Below are 19,530 nucleotides of genomic sequence, written 5' to 3' on the forward strand. Positions count from 1 at the left end.
TGACAAAAAGTCAAAATGCACAAAAAGTAACATGGGACAATTATGCGTATAACGGCAGTAAACTGTTATTAAAAACCTCAATCGGTGGAGTAGTTTTTTTCAAAGTTGCTGATAAATCTAAGCAGAAGATTAATTATTTCTAATGTCTGCTTCGTTTGCTGGCATGAAATCTCACTCAAAGGGCTTATTCACAAATTTCATAACGCTATAAGGGGTAGGTGGGTGTTCTCATGATGTTACGGCTCATACAAAATTTGTAGAGCTTTCATACAAAAAGCGTTACGAGGGGGTGGGTGGGTGCCAAGAATGTCCATTTTCAGCGTTATGAAATATGTGAATGAACCCAAACGGCTATTTATGATTCGATGTGATGCAAACTCAATCATTTTTTGCTGAGAGCTTCATGTGAGGGTTTGAACGGCTTGCGCATAATTGGTATAAACCCAAAGTGGAATAAGAAAAAAAAACTCAGCAATCACAGAAAAAGAAGACCGTCTTCGCGAGTCTCGTCTCAGATTCCAACTAAGGCTGTGAACCGTTTCACCAGTTCGTTTAACTTTTAGTTAAAATTTGACAGCTCGATAGTCATTTCTCCTCCGGTTAGAAATAACCCTGCTCTGGAGCATGGTTAAACTTGACAGTTCAAAAGTTATTATTTGCTCCCGTGAATTTGAGACTAACTAACCATCTGTCAACTTTGTTCTGAAATAACTACTCGACTGTCAAAGCTCAAATGGGTCGACTGCGATGTTCAATTTGACCATTTGAGGGGAAATAACTATTGAAATGTCAAATTTTAACTAATAGTTAAACGAACTGGTGAAACGGTTCACAGCCTAAAAAGCACTGTAAAATCCAAATAATTCTGCAGCACTGCCAAACGCATGTATCTTCCAACCGTCCATTTGAAATTCGCAGAAAGCTTTCTTCCGTTCCGATAAAGATGCCAGAAGTATTAAACGAAACGGTATTAAAATTGCACAATACTATTTGCTCTGAGACCGGTTGTAAAACCGATTAGTCCAGTTAAAAGTCTGTTTGTACTACGTTAATATTTCATTGCAAATGATGTTCGTTCAAAATTAAGGTTTTCCTATTGATAATTTTATTCACTATCGTCGCTTGTGAACGTATGCTGATTTTGCATCCCAATAAATTCTGAATTAAATTCGACTGGCATCACTATCCGTTGGATGTCAACCGAAACGCAAACTCCACTGACGTCTCGCTTTGACAACCGAACGGCGGAAGTCGAGTATCGCTCTTTTTCCGGCATCTGCCAGTCGATTACAGTAGACACATTTTCGCTCTGCTGAGTTAAAACTCGTTAAAAATGGTAAATTTTGATGAAAATAGTGCTCGAAACTGTGCAATTGATTCGGAACGTTATCAAGTGATTTGCTGGTAGAAAATTGCGAAGCTAGCTCCGTTGGATTGACGAAATTAAGCCGAAAACTTGATGCGATGACAGTTTTTGTCGTGGAGGAGGAGAAACGAAAGGGCAGCCAAAATTTGTTTTCGCGGATTGTGTACTGTTGTCAAGTGGAAATCTTTGATTTATGAATAAATCCGGTTGTGAATGGATGCTACGCAAGGCTTAAGGCATGAATAACTACGAAACGATTATAATGGGGGATTTTCTTCGCTTCGTTCCGAATCAACTTGTTCAAATCGGGACATTGTTTACATCCGCTATGGAAGGAAAGTCAATCGATATTAATTCTGTTTCCTGTTCTCCGACAGTCGCTCGTGATCCCAGAGAAGTTCCAGCACATTCTTCGTGTGCTCAGCACCAACATCGACGGTAAGCGTACCGTTCCAATTGCGCTGACGGCCATCAAGGGTGTCGGTCGCCGTTATGCCCATGTTGTCCTGAAGAAGGCCGATGTCGATCCCTTCAAGCGCGCCGGAGAGTGCTCCGAGGAAGAGGTAAGCTAGCCAGTTCCAGTAGGGTGTCAGAAAAAAAAAACTGGAGTGACCGCCTCGAAGAGGTAGCAAAGGCTGTACGGACTCCGGAGGGAACAAAAAAATTGCGTTTTCAGAGGTTGTCTCAAGGAAAAAAGTCCGAGTTTTTAATAATGTCAAAACTATTTCTAGTTCCGCCAAATTTCGTGATTCTCATTAGTTTTGTCCAAATTACCTGAAAAAAAAACATGTATAATTTGCACGAAAATTTAACACTTCTCTTGTACAATCTTATTACTATTATTAAAATTGATAATGAAACTTTGAGCTAGTACAATTTGTTTAACCAATGCAAGGGTGGACAATTTTGTAATGATATACTGATGCGAAAATGTCAATGAAAGCTCTCAGTTGACTGTGGAAGTGCTCATTGAGCACTGAGCTAGAAGCAGGATCTGTCTCAGTGAGGACGTAACGTCAAGAAGGGAAGAGGAGAACTATTCATGATTGTTTGGCGAATTCGCCAAGAGCGAAGAGCCACCTAAATTAAGATAAATAATAATAACTTTTCAAGATTCGCTGAGGGCAGAAATATATTTTTCTTGATAATTTTTGTTGAATACAGATTAGGTAGTGAGTCACTTTTTTCGAACTGGTCATTAAAAAGTCACTATTTGTAACGGAAAGTCACTTTTTCAGAAAAATGAGTCATTATTTTCGTTAACTGAGGACGAAGAAATTATAGGCTGGGTCAGCTTTTCAAACTCAAACAGCTAAAAAACAGACATTTTTATTCTAAAGACAAACATAGTGTGATTTATAAATCAGAGCCATAGCGAAATTTCTGCAAAAAATGTGGTGAACATTTCGTAGACAAATGGAAAATGTAAAATATTCTCTGGGGAAAAAAAATCTGGAGAAGATTTTGTCAAAACTTAGTAAACGATTTTAGTCTGAATTTTCAGATTTAGATAGCGGAGAATTTCAAGACCAATATCTGACAGACCTGCTGAAGGAATGCTGGTGAATTGTCTGCAGTATCTTTGGCTACTAAATATATCTTAGACTTACCTTCTAGAGTACATCTAATAATCCGGTTTATTCGAGCTCGTCATGTGTTCTTGAGTTAATTTTTATGAGGAAGAAATGGTTCAATTTTACAATTTATCTTCAGATACCATTTTGTTTTTGAATTTTGCATTCCAACAGAAACTTATGAAAAATGTATCCGATTTTTTTTTTATAACGAATCTCTCCAAATTTTGTCTACAATTAAAAGTTTTCCCTCGAATTATTCCACAAATTTGTCCAAGAATCTTCAATGAATTTTGGTCAGTAGGGTTATTTATAAACAAACATTTTGATGAAAAATCAATCAAAGGTTTGTTTCCGGAGTTTATAGATATATCAAAAAACTACGATTTATGTACTAACTGAAATCAGAGATTTATCATTGTAACCTGTGCCAAGCTTATATTAATTAAAATAAAACGAGAGAACCCAAGTAATACCAAGCATTATAACATTGCACGTATTCTACTGCATATCAACAATATTGGTGCGACATTGCTTTTATTCGACAATTTACAAGAGCTGTCAGGCAAAAGAGCATTAAATATTACTTTATGAATCGCTTGATTGCTTTATAAACATTTTTGCATTAGTTCGACTATATCAGGGCCTTTTTCCACTTTTAAACTACTTTAATGGCAGGCTTACGGCAATGCAGCTGCTTTATACAAGCAATGATATAATGCTCCATGGTTACATGTGAATTCTCTAATGCGCCATCTTATTGACCATTTATGGTATTCAAGTCTCATACCGGACAGATAACCGTTAAGGGACATCCCAAATTACTGCAGCAGCTCACTACATTCTAATTTTCAAACAATATGTAGATTGGTTAATATCCATATATACTTTCATTTAATTTTGTAAGTCACTTATGATTACTAATTTAATCATTTTACCGTGTAAGGGCCATATTCTGAACGGTTAAGGATATTCAACTGCTGGAATATTTATCTAATATCTAAATAAACGTATTGAAGAAGAGATAAATACAATCTCAAACATTTTTCCAAATCATATGTTTGTCTGTCGCATGTGTATTTCTAATTATGGACGCAATATATACCAATGGTCCTAACTATGGACACACATTGTTCCTTTCTATGGACAGCGATATTACTTTACTTAATCATGTCTTCTAGTTTATATTAGTTACGATGAATCATGTTCTTTCATGTTGTTTCTTCGAAGAGAAGAAATTTTCTTCCATAACTCATCAGCAAGAAAATGTTTCTTTTCTTGGAAGAAATAGGCGCCAGAATTCGCCTACTGGTTTGTTTCAATTTCAAGCACTATGGGCAAAACTAGAAATATTTTTCAGAAGGTGTCTGATTGCCTGCCATTTGTATTTTGCATCATGCATGACTAACTTTAGATGAATTTGTAAAGAAATAGTCAACTATTAAGATCTTTGAAACATTTCTAGAAGAATTCTTAGGGATTTATGGAAAGTTTCTTGGCAAGATGCTAGCTAAATTTCCTTTTAGATTTCCATGGATTTGTGGCGGACGTGTGCAGCCGAATTAATTGAGACAATAAACGTACGCGAAAACTATCGAAAACAATATTTTATTACGGTAATAATTTCAACGCGTGCTTACACAGTTTAGCTTTGCTACTCACTCACTCGATTTGTTTCTCTCTTCTTGTCGTCATCCTTTCTCTCTCTCTGCTTGGTGTGAGTGGCATCCAGGGGTGTGCCAACCACCACAGTGCCCCCCCAGTTACACCAAAAACTTAACGCGGTGGCCTGAAGGTGTAACTATAGTTTTCTTATTCACAGGATCGTTGGTAGTTGTTTCTGACCCGGTGTAAGCTGGTTTTACCCGGTCGATCGAAACTCTTTGCTGTTTCTGATTTACCAGGATATCCACGTACTTATCTGTTCGACTAAGTACACGATAAGGGCCGTCATAAGGTCGTTGTAGAGATTTTTTAACAGCGTCGTGTCGTACAAATACGTGAGTGCAATCCTTCAGCTTTCGGTTCACGAATAATTTGCCTTTTGTGTGATGTTTGGCTTCGACTGGTCTAATCTGGTCCATTACACGATGGAGCTCCAACGAAAAATCGGCTCGATCAACGATTTTTTCCGGCGGCTCGAAAAATTCTCCAGGTACACGTAAAGGTTGACCGTACACCAACTCGGCAGGAGAACAATCCATATCTTCTTTAACAGCAGTTCGTAGGCCGAGTAGAATTAAAGGGAGTCGAGTGAACCACTTCTTGGCATCGACGCACATGATGGCTTCCTTCAATTTTCGATGAAAACGTTCGACCATCCCATTCGCTTGTGGGTGGTATGCGGTTGTACGTGTGTGATTGACTCCAAGTAGAATTGCCAATTCCCTGAACAACTCGGATTCAAATTGACGTCCCTGATCCGTAGTGATGTATTCAGGGCAGCCAAAACGAGAGATCCATTGAGAGCAAAGTGCCGTTGCTACAGTATTTGCCGTCATATCTTCCAAAGGAATAGCTTCGGGCCATCTGGTGTATCGATCTACAATTGTAAGAAGGTACGTATGACCGTTAGACGGAGGCAATGGACCTACAAGGTCAACATGGATATGGTTGAATCGGCATTTTGGCAAACCAAATGAGGCCAATGGCGCTGTAGTGTGACGGTGAATCTTCGATTTTTGGCATGCTTCGCATTTTCTCACAAACTCAGCGATTTGTCTGTTCATTTTGGGCCAAACAAACCTACTGGACACAAACTTTCGGGTGGCTCGAATGCCAGGATGAGCAATATTATGAAAATGTTCCATAATCACTTGTCGATGAGATTCCGGTATGAATGGCCGAGTGGAACCTGTGACGGAGACGTCACAATAAAGAGGTTTGGAACATTGTTGCAGAGTGAGTGTTTTTAAGTTCAGTGATGAGTTTGTGGACCTAAGCAAATTTTGAAGTTCAGGGTCGCTGTCCTGATCCAGAGCAATAATTTTGTAGTCTATTGGCGATGGAGAACTGATCGCGTTCAATCTGGAGAGCGAATCTGCGATCCCATTTTGTTTGCCACTAATGTGCTGGATGTCTGTAGTGAATTGTGATATAAACTGCAAAGCTCTTTCTTCATGAGGTAGACGACACGCAGAATTGGATGTCATCGCATGTGTTAGTGGGTTGTGGTCGGTAAAAATGGTAAAGGATCGACCCTCTAACAGATGTCTGAAATACCTGACGGACATTTTCATTCCTATCAGCTCGCGCCCAAACGTAGAGTAATTGCGTTGGCCCGATGTAAATTTTTCCGAATAGAAGCCTAACGGTTGCCAGGTTCCGTTGTGAAGCTGCTGCAAAACAGCTCCGGCTGCAGTATTGGAAGCATCCACAAATAGCCCTAAAGGTTTGGTTGGATCGGGATAATAGAGCAATGTTGCTTCCGCTAATCCTTTTTTACAATTCTCAAACGCTTCATTTGCCTGTACGCTCCACTCGATTTTTCGAGAGTCGTTTTTCTTGTTCCCTGTTATGAGATTACGCAATGCTGCTTGCATATCGGTTGCTTGACGTACAAATCGCTTATACCCGTTCACTAGTGCCAAGAATCTCCGAAGATCCTTAACTGTCGTTGGTCGAGCATATTCTAGAACTGCTGTTACACGACTTGGCAACGGTTTTACGCCATCCTTATTAATCAGATATCCGAGAAATTCGACTTCTTGTTTCGCAAATTTACATTTCGGAAGATTAATGACGAGACCGTTTGATCGAAGTCGGTCAAAAACAGTTCGCATGTGTCGATAGTGTTCTTCGATTGATGACGAAGCTATGCAAATATCGTCGATGAAGACGACGACGAAATCGAGGTCTGCAAAAATCCTATGCATGAATCTTTGGAAGGTTTGACCTGCATTACACAGGCCAAACTGCATCCTAGTAAATTCGAAAAGACCGAATGGAGTGATGACGGCCGTTTTTGGTACGTCTTCCGTTTCTACCGGTATCTGATGGTAAGCTCGTTCAAGATCAATAGTGCTGAATATTGACTTACCATGAAGAGTGTTGAGGAGGTCATGTATGTGTGGTACCGGGTATCTGTCCGGCACAGTCACACTGTTCAACTTTCGGTAGTCTCCCACAAAGCGTAACTGTCCAGACTTTTTGGGAACACAATGAAGAGGGCTCGCCCAACTGGAACTAGAACGGCGACAGATGCCAAGATCCATCATTGTCTGGAACTCTTGCTTCGCGATTTGCAACTTGTCGGGCGACATCCTTCTAGCCCTATAAGCAACGGGTGGTCCTTTCGTGATGATATGGTGAGTAATATCATGATGAACTTCCGCCCTCAGCGTTGAAGGGCGAGTGATTTCTTGGAATTCCTCAAGTAGACGCCGGAACGGATGGTCGTAGTTGATCGTAGTGACATCATGTAGAAGCGAATGAACTACACCAACGGTGGCTTTGAGATTAGTTGTCCCGTCGACGATACGCTGATGCTTGAGATCCACCATCAATCCAAAATAGGATAGGAAATCTGCTCCGATGATGGCCGTTTTAACATCGGCTACCAAAAAATTCCAGGAATACCTCCGGCGAAGTCCGAGGTCCACATACAGGAAACGGGTATCGAAAGTTTTGATGTTTGTGCTGTTGGCAGCATGCAAAATAAACGGAATCGGTGGCTTACTTCGATCTCGTCTAGTAGCTGGAAGGATCGAGACATCCGATCCGGTGTCGACCAGGAAGCGAACGTTGTTGATTTTGTCGATGACACATAAGCGACGGCTTTCTTTGTTTGAGCCCACCTCCGCCGTTCCAGATGGGCAAGTGTTTAGTTTTTTGGCGAACTTCTGAACGCACACGGCTCGCGACACTGATGAGCTTGTGCACCGTACTTTTTGTGGTACCAACAGACGCTACCACGGTCACTAGAACGCTGCCGGGCTCGAGACGAAGATCGGCTCCTCTCGTTTCTGTCGTTTCTTGCTCTTAATTTCCGAATTTCCGCTGTGAGACTGGCAATCTGCTCCACGAGTTCCTCCTGACTCGAAACAGCTGGCTGAAAAGCGGCGGCTGCCACTTGTGGGTAGGAGGATTCCACCATCTTATCCGCCATCTCCGCTAATTTCATCAGTGTACCGTCGTGGATGGTCAGTACAGTTTTCACATTTGCCGGGAGTCGTTGCAAAAACAGCATCTTCATTAGACCGTCGTCAACTTTGAGTCCAGCTGCCAAATCCTGCATTCGGGCCAAGAGATGCGTCGGCTTCATATCACCCAAGTCGCAGGAGTTCAAAAGCTTCTCCATCTTAGCTTGCGCTGACATTTCGAAGCGACTCAACAGTCTGCTCTTGATGGCTTGGTATTTGTCGTCCTGTGGAGGGTTTGCCACCAAATCCGAGATATGGCAAAGTACGCTCTGGTCTACTTTTGCGATTATGTGGTAAAATTTTGTTGCATCTCGCGTTACGCCAGCCAGCACGAACTGAGCTTCGGCTTGGGCGAACCACATAGCCGGATCACTCTTCCAAAAATCGGGCAATTTAATGGCTACTGATGCCGTGACTGTTGCTGCAGCCTGATCCTCCACTTCATCCAGCATTTTGTCGGCTTGGTTAAAAACAAAATGGCGACGATATGGACGCGAAAGATTCGAACGTACGAAACTCGATAAAATCGTCGCGTTTTGCCGCGGATTTCCTCACGTCGGGGTCACCAATGTGGCGGACGTGTGCAGCCGAATTAATTGAGACAATAAACGTACGCGAAAACTATCGAAAACAATATTTTATTACGGTAATAATTTCAACGCGTGCTTACACAGTTTAGCTTTGCTACTCACTCACTCGATTTGTTTCTCTCTTCTTGTCGTCATCCTTTCTCTCTCTCTGCTTGGTGTGAGTGGCATCCAGGGGTGTGCCAACCACCACAGATTCATTTAATGAGATCTTTGCTGAAATCCTAACGGAAATCGAAACCATAATTGTCCAGTTTTTTTTTTTTATTCTTTCAGAGAGATCACTGAACAAGTTATTACTAGTTTGCTAGTAATGTTTTTAGTAGGCTCTAGAAAATATCCTTGGCTAATTTTGCTTCAAATTCTTAGCAGATCCGTAGAGGTTGGCGAAAAGCCGAGCTAAAGAAATATTAGGCATATTTCTTGGGATGATGCTGATACCCTGATTATCCATAATTTCGTTTGAAGGATTTCTGGGATAAATAATAATACTGATTCTTGATGAAGCCTTGTCTGGATTAATAGTTGGACTAGTCCTATGACAAAGTTCTTATGAGATTTTGTATGAATTATTATTATAAAATATTATTTCAAACATACGACTTCTGCTAGGGAATTCCGGCGCACATTTTCTTCCATAACTCATCAGCAAGAAAATGTTTCTTTTCTTCGAAGAAATAGGCGCCGGAATTCGCCTACTGGTTCGTTTCAATTTCAAGCACTATGGGCAAAACTAGAAATATTTTTCAGAAGGTGTCTGCCATTTGTATTTTGCATCATGCATGACTAACTTTTGGTGAATTTGTAGAGAAATAGTCAACTATTAAGATCTTTGAAACATTTCTAGAAGAATTCTTAGGGATTTATGGAAAGTTTCTTGGCAAGATGCTAGCTAAATTTCCTTTTAGATTTCCATGGATTCATTTAATGAGATCTTTGCTGAAATCCTAACGGAAATCGAAACCATAATTGTCCCGTTTTTTTAATTCTTTCAGAGATATCACTGAATAAGTTATTACTAGTTTGCTAGTAATGTTTTTAGTAGGTTCTAGAAAATATCCTAGGCTAATTTTGCTTCAAATTCTTAGCAGATTCGTAGAGCTTGGCAAATTTGATAGAATGCTTGGGAGATGCAATTTTGGATCTATTTCATAAGTGTTAGTCGGCTTCCTAGGAGAGCAATAAAATGTATTTGGGCATATCGTTTCTGTTAAAAACATCTCTCCTTAGATTCAACGGGAGTTTCACAAATCAAGAATTTCTTAAGGGATCAGGCATGGGCTTTGTCTAACGCATAATTGGCTTGTTTAGGGGTATTCAGTTAGTACCAGTGTTGATAGACTCACACTCAAAATCTCAATCAATACGCTCTCCCGTGAGAGCAAACTCATTAGAGATCTGCTTCGCAAATCTCACGCTTGAGATTTTGATGCAAAATCAACTCAATCAACTCAAACCGTAAAAAATGATTCTGTCGCAAAACCCGGCAAAAACTCGTGAAATCCGAATGTTGTTGTTTACATTAGAAAGGATTAACATAATTTTACCAGACTAACAAGAAATTATTGCCGTGTGTGAGTAAACTGTGGAAATACGAGACAATGAGTTAAAAAGGTGAGCCAACTCATCCATGATTTTTTGACTGCTGAGTCGCATGATTGACAACTCACGCATGAAAAATCTCATGCGTGAGTTGTGAGAAATTGAATTTTTCACAACACTGGTTAGTACGTTAAAATTGAACTAGAATCCAATAGAACAAACCAATTCCGAAGGCATTCTTAGAAGGTAATGCAATGGAATGGCCCTTTTGTGGAAAATTATAAATTCAGATACACAGAGCAGAGCTTGGATTATATAGGGAGACTTACGGCTTCGGCACCGTTCGACTATTATAGGCAATCAAATTAGTCGACGTTGCCGAAGAGAATGAGGCTGCCGACAATAATCACACTGACAAGAGATGTTCGCAGCGTTATAAACGCGTCTCGAAACATATGTTGACAAGTCTGTCGGTGTGAATCGATAGAGGATTGAGCAGCGCATAAATTTAAACAGACAAACACGGAATTTGTCTGCTGATGTCCGAGAAAATTACAAAAGAAGCGCGGCATCGGCATAGACTGCCGAGAATACGTAAGTTCCCCTACTTATTATAAGGCAAATGTAGCATTAGTATTAAAATCATGAAATATGTGATTTAATGTATCAGTCAATAGATTTCAAATCCTTCTATCATTTAAATGTAAAAAAATCACGATTAATTTGCACCAACAATAAGAACACTGTTCCCTTAGTGGAGGTATATTTCAAAGATAGTTCCTTTAGTGGCGAAACCTTTGAATTCTTATGGGGATTATCACAGAAGGCCGAATCACAAAAGGCCGAATACCTTCTAGCCTACCACAAAAGGCCGGATGCACAGAAGGCCGAATCACAAAAGGCCGAATCACAAAAGGACGAATCACAAAAGGCCGAATCACAGAAGGCCGAATCACAAAAGGCCGAATCACAAAATAAAGCTTGGATATGAAAAGAACAAGTCCATGCTTTGTTAAATGCAGTCATGTCAGTAAACAGTGCAAAACTTACATGCGGCGAAGCCACATTGAGGATAGAGGAACTGAGGCGGCAGAAGGCCGCCGAAGTCTCCGATATCCGATTGTTGTGTATAGCATCTATTCGGTGTCATTATTATTTATTTAGTTGGTGTTACATCAATTAATTTGATAAAACCTCGTTAACGATGTTACGCCAATTTACTCGGTCCAAGGCTGTGTCTCTCCAACCTCGATTTTGGCCCACGTTCTCCAGATCTTGTTGCACCTGATCAAGCCACCTCGCTCGCTGTGCTCCCCGCCTTCTTGTGCCAACCGGATTCGACGCGAACACCATCTTTGCAGGATTGTTGTCCGGTAGTCTTGCAACATGCCCTGCCCAGCGCACCCTTCCGGCTTTCGCAACCTTCTGGATACTTGGTTCGCCGTAGAGCCTAGCGAGCTCGTGGTTCATTCTCCGCCGCCACACACCGTTCTCCTGCACTCCGCCAAAGATCGTCCTAAACACCCTTCGTTCGAACACTCCAAGTGCTTGCAGGTCCTCTTCCAGCATGGTCCATGCTTCATGTCCATAGAGGACCACCGGTCTTATAAGCGTTTTGTACATGGTACATTTGGTGCGGGGGTGAATCTTTCTCGATCGCAGCTTCTTCTGGAGCCCATAGTAGGCGCGACTTCCACTGATGATGCGTCTCCGTATTTCACGACTAACGTTGTTATCAGCCGTTAACAAGGATCCGAGGTAGACGAATTCATCAACCACCTCAAAAGAATCCCCGTCTATCGTAACACTGCTTCCCAGGCGGGCTCTGTCACGCTCGGTTCGGCCTATCAGCATGTACTTTGTTTTTGACGCATTCACCACGAGGCCGATTTTTGTTGCTTCGCGTTTCAGGCGGGTGTAGAGGTCTGCCACCGTTCCAAATGTTCTGCCGACAATATCCATATCATCCGCGAAGCAAACAAATTGGCTGGATCTTGTGAAAATCGTACCTCGGTTATTGAACCCGGCTCTCCGCATGACACCTTCTAGCGCGATGTTGAACAGCAGGCACGAAAGTCCATCACCCTGTCGAAGTCCCCGGCGGGATTCGAACGAACTGGAATGTTCGCCCGAAATCTTCACGCTATTCTGCACACCGTCCATCGTTGCTCTTATTAGTCTTGTGAGCTTCCCGGGAAAGCTGTACTCGTCCATGATTTTCCATAGCTCTTCGCGGTCGATGCTATCATAAGCCGCTTTGAAATCGATGAACAGGTGATGCGTTGGGACTTGGTATTCACGGCATTTCTGGAGGATTTGCCGTACAGTGAAGATTTGGTCCGTTGTCGAGCGGCCGTTGATGAAACCAGCTTGATAACTTCCCACAAACTCATTTGTTATTGGTGATAGACGACGGAAGATAATCTGGGATAGCACTTTGTAGGCGGCATTCAGGATAGTGATCGCACGATAGTTTTCACATTCCAATTTGTCGCCCTTCTTGTAGATGGGGCATATGACCCCTTGCTTCCACTCCTCCGGCAGCTGTTCGGTTTCCCAGATTCTGACAATCAGCCGGTGCAGACAGGCGGCCAACCTCTCCGGGCCCATTTTGATGAGTTCAGCTCCAATACCATCTTTACCAGCTGCCTTATTGTTCTTGAGCTGGCTGATGGCATCCTTAACTTCCCTCAATGTGGGGGCAGGTTGGTTTCCTTCATCCGCCGTGCTGACGTAGTCACTTCCTCCGCTGTCGTGACCCTCGTCGCCTGTGTTCTCCGTACCATTCAGGTGTTCATCGTAGTGCTGCTTCCACCTTTCAATCACCTCACGTCCGTCCGTCAAGATGCTTCCGTCCTTATCCCTACACATTTCGGCTCGCGGCACGAAGCCTTTTCGGGATGCGTTGAGCTTCTCGTAGAACTTTCGCGTTTCTTGAGAACGATGCAGCTGTTCCATTTCTTCACATTCCGCTTCTTCCAGGCGGCGCTTTTTGTCCCGGAATAGGCGGGTTTGCTGCTTCCGTTTTCTTTTATATCGCTCCACGTTTTGTCGCGTTCCTTGCTGCAGCATTGCAGCCCGCGCTGCATCCTTCTCCTCCAAAACCTGCCTGCATTCTTCGTCGAACCAATCGTTACATGTCCTCCTTTCCACGTACCCGACGATGCTCTCGGCTGCGTTGTTGATGGCTGCTTTTATGTTGCTCCAGCAGTCCTCAAGAGGGGCTTCGCCAAGCTCGCCCTCTTCCGGCAACGCTACCTCGAGATGCTGCGCGTATGCGGCAGCGACGTTCGGTTGGGCCAGTCGCGCTAGGTTATACCGAGGCGGGCGTCGATACCGTACATTGTTGATGACGGATAGTTTTTGGCGCAGTTTCACCATCACTAGATAGTGATCAGAGTCGATGTTAGCGCCACGATAGGTTCTGACGTCGGTAATATCGGAGAAGTGCCGTCCATCGATCAAAACGTGGTCGATTTGTGATTCCGTCTGCAGTGGTGATCTCCAGGTGTATCGATACGGGAGGCTGTGCTGGAAGTAGGTGCTGCGAATGGCCATGTTCTTGGAGGCGGCAAAATCTATCAGTCGTAGGCCGTTCTCGTTCGTCAGCCGGTGGGCGCTGAACCTTCCAATCGTCGGTCTGAACTCCTCCTCCTGGCCAACCTGAGCGTTTAAGTCTCCTATGATGATCTTGACGTCGTGGCTTGGGCAGCGATCGTACTCGCGTTCGAGCTGCGCGTAAAATGCGTCCTTGTCATCATCAGTGCTTCCGGAGTGAGGGCTATGCACGTTTATGATGCTGAAGTTGAAGAACCGGCCTTTGAGCCTCAACTCGCACATTCTTTCGTTGATCGGCCACCACCCGATCACACGCCTTTGCATATCACCCATCACTATAAAAGCTGTTCCCAGCTCACGTGTGTTGCCGCAGCTCTGGTAGATGGTATGATTACCTCTAAACGTTCGCACCATCGAACCTGTCCAGTACACCTCCTGCAGCGCTACGATGTCGAAACCGCGGATCTTCAGTACATCGGAGAGTATGCGTGTGCTTCCGATGAAGTTGAGAGATTTGCAGTTCCACGTACCGAGTTTCCAATCGTTAGTCCATTTCCGTCGCTGTGGTCTTTGCCGATTGTTTCGGTCCGTATTCTCTCGTTGACGTTCCTGTGCTGATGTGTTTTTACGGCTGGCTTGCAGGGCCTGACACCAACCCCCTAGATTTCCGGAGGACCATTCCCCCTAAATGTTCGGAGGGCCATAGTGCGCAGTTTAGCTTAGAGTCCTTCTCTGGCACTCGGACGATGATCAGCCGCCCCTGACATGGGGAACAGACGCTGTTGTGAGCCGCTCCTAACATGGAGTACAGACGCTCAAGGTTTGCAGAAGCAAAAGCAAAAGCAAACCCCCCCTTCCCTGTCAGCATACGACCAAAGTTCCCACCGGGGGTTGGTTACCCGATCTTCCCTAAGGTTACTCGTACCCCGGCCAGTACCGCGAGGAGGTAGGGATAGGAGTTGCTGGGCAAGAGGCTAAGGACCGCACAGAGGGGTCTATTTTATTCCTTCAGGTACGCGAGGTACCAATGGTACGCCATGCCCAGCCATTTACGGTGTCATGCAAATAGCAAATCCAGGCGTTTGCCCGGTTTAATGCAAACAGAGGATGTTTTTCCATTTTTAGGTCCGACGAGCGACAGCGAGTTGGGACAGCAAGCGTTTGCCCGGTATAATGCCAACATAGTCTTTTACGCAACAAGCAGGAGAATGATTGCTGAGATAGGGTATAACAAGTGTTTAAGTGACCATAAGAATACTATGCTAAGTTTACTAAGAATACTTTTTATCGTACAGTGCCGTTCGATTTTGACTCGGTTTGAATTTGGCAACACGGAAATCCATGTACACAAAAATGGATCATGGTCAGTCACAAATCATGTCAATCTCAATGTTTCTGTGGGCCTGCTTAAGGCTTACCATATTCAAAATAGGTAAATTTAATTTGTGGTCATTATTACGGTGATACAAGTTTTAATAAAAACAATCATTAAATTTTGGAACGGTTCAATTTTCGCAACATATTTTTTTTTGACATGTTGCCAAAATCGAACAGGCACTGTATACCCTTCCAGTTTTCGCGAGGTTTTTACACTTATGTTTTACAAAATACAACAGCGCGACTACTTAAGCTTCAATTATAGAATTTATTTATTTACACTCTCATCATTGACCACCTTTTTAACGGTCGATTCAAAAATATGGTAGGTGGCCAATCCGCCACCCGCAGCGCTCGCATCGTTTTTGTTCGCGTTTGACGTTTGCACACTACCGCCATCTGTTGGCCCGTCGGCCAAATACAATAATTTTAGCATTGGGCGCACATGTCCTCGTGACTATGATTTTGATCGAGATTTGTTCTAAGTGTTACGTCTGTTTGTCTGTGTAGTAATGTTACTTGTGCGTCTTGTCCCGCTAACCCTACTGTAAAAATGTCCATAATATTGTAGAAAAATGTGCTGAATGTTTGTGGCTTTCACTAAAATTTATTTTAAAATTTCGGCCTTCTGTGATTCGGCCTTTTGTGATTCGGCCTTCTGTGATTCGGCCTTCTGTGATTCGGCCTTCTGTGATTCGGCCTTTTGTATGTTTCGGCCTTTTGTGCTTTCGGCCTTTTGTGATTCGGCCTTTTGTGATTCGGCCTTATGTGATTCGGCCTTTTGTGGTAGACCCTTCTTATGGGACCCTCCACTATGGGTGCCGATGCACCACTATAGGTGCATAGGAGCAATTTTAGGCAAAATAATTGCTTTAAACGGTTTAACGATTGATATTCATAAATATTGATAAATAAATAAAAACGCAATATTTTTTTTATGCGAAACATGTCAAAACACACTACCTCCACTAATGTAGCACCACTAAGGGAGCGTTTGCCCTATACAAGCATCTTTTTGAACTTTCTTTGAATTCTAGTGGGTAGATGGTCTTTTGAATTTTTCAATAAATAGTTAATATCTTTTTGTCCGAAATTGTTATGAAATTTAAGCCGCTTAAAGCTTCCAGTTCTTCGTCTTCTTCTAGGCGTTAACGTCCTCACTGGGACAGAGCCTGCTTCTCAGCTTAGTGTTCTTATGAGCATTTCCACAGTTATTAACTGAGATCTTTCGTTGCCAAAGTTGCCATTTTCGCATTCGTATATCGTGGGGCAGGTTGGAAGCCGGATCCTATTCTTGGCACTTTTGATTCACTTCGGCAGTTGGGGTATTTTGAAAGCTATGGAGCTCATATTTGGCGTCGTGTAGATACGCTTCTTAATACAAAGCTTCAGACAATTCGGACGAGAAAAACACCCCATGCCAAAGTGAATCATGGATGTGCCCAAGTGGTTCTGCACCCTACGACGATACTCTATGTCCAGGGAAGTCGAGGAAATTTCCATTACCAAAAGATCCTGGACGACCGGGAATCGAACCCAGACACCTTCAGTATGGCTTTGTTTTGTAGCCGCGGACTCTAACCACTAGGCTAAGGAAGGCCCAATGAAAGGCTATTGGCGCTCCGATGGTATTTATTCTTTCGGAAGAGAATCATTCTTGCAAAAAATTCCCACCCAACCTTATCATCTATTTTACGTACGATATTTTCATGGCGTTTGTATGAGAAATTCAATAAAAGACTTATGAAATTTAGTTACAAAATTCTCCACCAAACACATAAGTTAAACTTACAATTTTCAATAATAGGTCGTTGTGTCGATTTCTTTTGAAATTGTTAAGTATTTTTGCCTCAATTCCCTTTTGATGTATGAAACTAATAATACACTAAAAAATCATAGTTTTAGAAAATTAAATAAAATATAAAAATAATGGGTATCAACAATATTGGGCTAAAATTGGATTTTTTATCAGTTAACCTTTTCAAACAACTTCCAAACGTCATTTCTAAGAGTTTTTCCCACACAAAAGTTTGTAACACTTTTAGCTACAATTTAAACGTTGAGCCCCAGATATTCTGACAATGTGGAATTTTGGGACATCCTATTTACTAAGATACCTATTGAACTTGAAATGATTCATCTAACAATCTTATTTCACATTCCAGGTTGAGAAGATCGTCACCATCATCTCGAACCCTCGCCAGTACAAGATCCCCGATTGGTTCCTGAACAGACAGAAGGACATCATCGATGGCAAGTACTCGCAGCTGACCTCCTCCAACGTCGACTCCAAACTGCGTGAGGATCTGGAACGACTGAAGAAGATTCGTGCCCACCGTGGTCTGCGTCACTACTGGGGCCTGCGTGTGCGTGGCCAGCATACCAAGACCACCGGTCGCCGCGGACGTACCGTCGGTGTGTCCAAGAAGAAGTAAACGCTGCGCTGTTTTTGGTGGGAGTGTGTATTTGTATAGGTTTACGATACAAAACGAAGGAAAGAACCGTAATGGAGTCCATTTATTTGGCGCTATCGATTTGCATTACACAATTAGTTTACGGAATGGATTTGCCAATCCGATGGAGACGAATAAATGGTTGAAAAGATGAAGGAAAGCTGTGTTTTTTGTGAGTTTGATTATCTACATATCACATTATCCACTAGATTGAATCGATGCCCGACATAGGAATTTCGAAACACCTACCATGTACATTATTGGCTAGAGCGTAGCGTCAAGCTATTGCCGGGCGTATTGTTAGTCTTTGTTAGTCTTGGGCGCTACTTTTCCAATTGCCCCGAACGTTTAGGGTCGCCAGATCCTCTTCCACTGCGTAGAGCCAGCGTATTTGTGGTCTTCCTCTATCTGGTTCCCTGCTGAATATTATTTTCTCCGTTGTCTCGACCTTCATTGCTTGTGCTCTCAGCGCCATTCAGGTGTCCGTCGAAGTGCTGCTTCCACCTTTTGATCACCTCACGTTCGTCAAGATGCTCCCATCTTTATCCCTCATCTCGGCTCGCGGCACGAAGCCGATGCAGAATGCGTTGAGCTTCTGATAACACTTGTTGCTTTCTTGAGACCGGCACAGCTGTTCCATCTCCTCGAACTCCGTCTTCTCCAGGCGGCGTTTTTTCTCCCGAAAGAGGCGGGTCTGCTGTTGCCGCTTCCGTCTACAACGTCGGTCTGAACTCCTCCTCCTGGCCAACCAAAGTATTTAGATCTCGTATGATGATCTTGATGTCGTAGCTCGGGCAGCGATCGTATTCATGTTCAAGCTGCGCGTAATCATCATCAATGCTTACAAAGTGTGGACCGTGCGCGTTGATTAGGCTAACGTTGAAGAATCGGTCCTTGATCCTTAACCTGCACATTCTTTCATTGATCGGCCACGTTCGAAAAATCGATCCCTTCCAACGAACCTCCAGCAGCGCAACGATATCAAACTTACGGTGTTTCAATGCATCGGAGAGTATGCGGATGCTTCCGATGAAGTTGAGGAGTGTACAGTTTCACGCATCGAGCTTCCAATCATTAGTCTCTTTTCGGCGCATTGGTCTGTGCCGATTGTTTCGGTCCGTATTATTATTTTGAAACTCCTGTGCTTTTAATTTTTACGATTGGCTTGCAAAGCCTGACATCAATCCCCTAGATTTGAAGGACCATTCTTCCTAAAGGTTCGGAGGGACATAGATTACAATTTAGCTTAGAGTCCTTCTATGGCAGTCGGACTATGAACAGCCGCCCCTGACATGGGGAACAGACGCTGTTGTCAGCCGCTCCTAGCATGGAGTACAGAGGCTCCAGGCTTGTAGAAGCAAACTTTATCTTATCGAAGAAACAAGTTCTGGACTGTTTCAAGGCGTATGCTGAAAATCAAACCGGTAATCGCATCAAGAGATTCCGAACCGACAACGCCGACAACGGTCTGGAGACGTAAACCAAGAGATGGAACGATTCTTGAAAAGTATGGGGATCCATCATAAAATGACGGTTCCCTACAATCCGCCGCAGAATGGATTTGCTGAGCGGATGTATAGAACAGTGGTTGAAAAGGTGCGTTCCTTGGCAGAAACCGTTGCGACGGCAGTTCGCTTGATCAACCGTTCGCCGACCAAAGGGTTCGATGTAAGTTACATCATGTAACTTCTGAGAAGCTTTCAGCGGCAAGAAACCGAACCTTTCAGGACTACGAGTGTTTGGCTCAAAGGTGTTGTGTCTTATTCTGAAGGTCAAATGCGAAATCCAAGTCAGGAATTGTTGGAGATACTATCCAGTCGAAGTGTTTCCCGGTCTACATTCCGCGAACCAAGAGGGTCATCATCAGTCGAAACGTTGTTTTCACGAGCGAGGTTCCAGGCACACAAAGTACGGTCGAATCAGACAATCCGG

At 43.1% G+C, this 19,530-nt stretch overlaps 1 protein-coding gene across 1 annotated transcript; it reads left to right on the plus strand.

Annotated features, from left to right (window-relative positions):
- The first annotated feature begins 1,178 nt into the window (after window positions 1-1,178).
- LOC5572365 (40S ribosomal protein S18) lies at window positions 1,179-17,758 on the plus strand. Its single transcript, XM_001660270.2, has 3 exons — window positions 1,179-1,336; window positions 1,744-1,929; window positions 17,311-17,758. The coding sequence occupies exons 1-3, from the start codon at window positions 1,334-1,336 to the stop codon at window positions 17,578-17,580; spliced, it is 459 nt and encodes a 152-aa protein (XP_001660320.1). The 5' UTR covers window positions 1,179-1,333; the 3' UTR covers window positions 17,581-17,758.
- Window positions 17,759-19,530: the final 1,772 nt, after the last annotated feature.

The sequence above is a fragment of the Aedes aegypti genome, chromosome 3, assembly GCF_002204515.2.
Source record: "Aedes aegypti strain LVP_AGWG chromosome 3, AaegL5.0 Primary Assembly, whole genome shotgun sequence".
NCBI lineage: Eukaryota > Metazoa > Arthropoda > Insecta > Diptera > Culicidae > Aedes > Aedes aegypti.

Bases quoted from the DNA above. Each gene is read 5' to 3' on its own strand.
- LOC5572365 (XM_001660270.2), top strand. The intron at 1,930-17,310 runs GTAAGCTAGCCA...TTCACATTCCAG, and splicing joins GAGAGTGCTCCGAGGAAGAG to GTTGAGAAGATCGTCACCAT.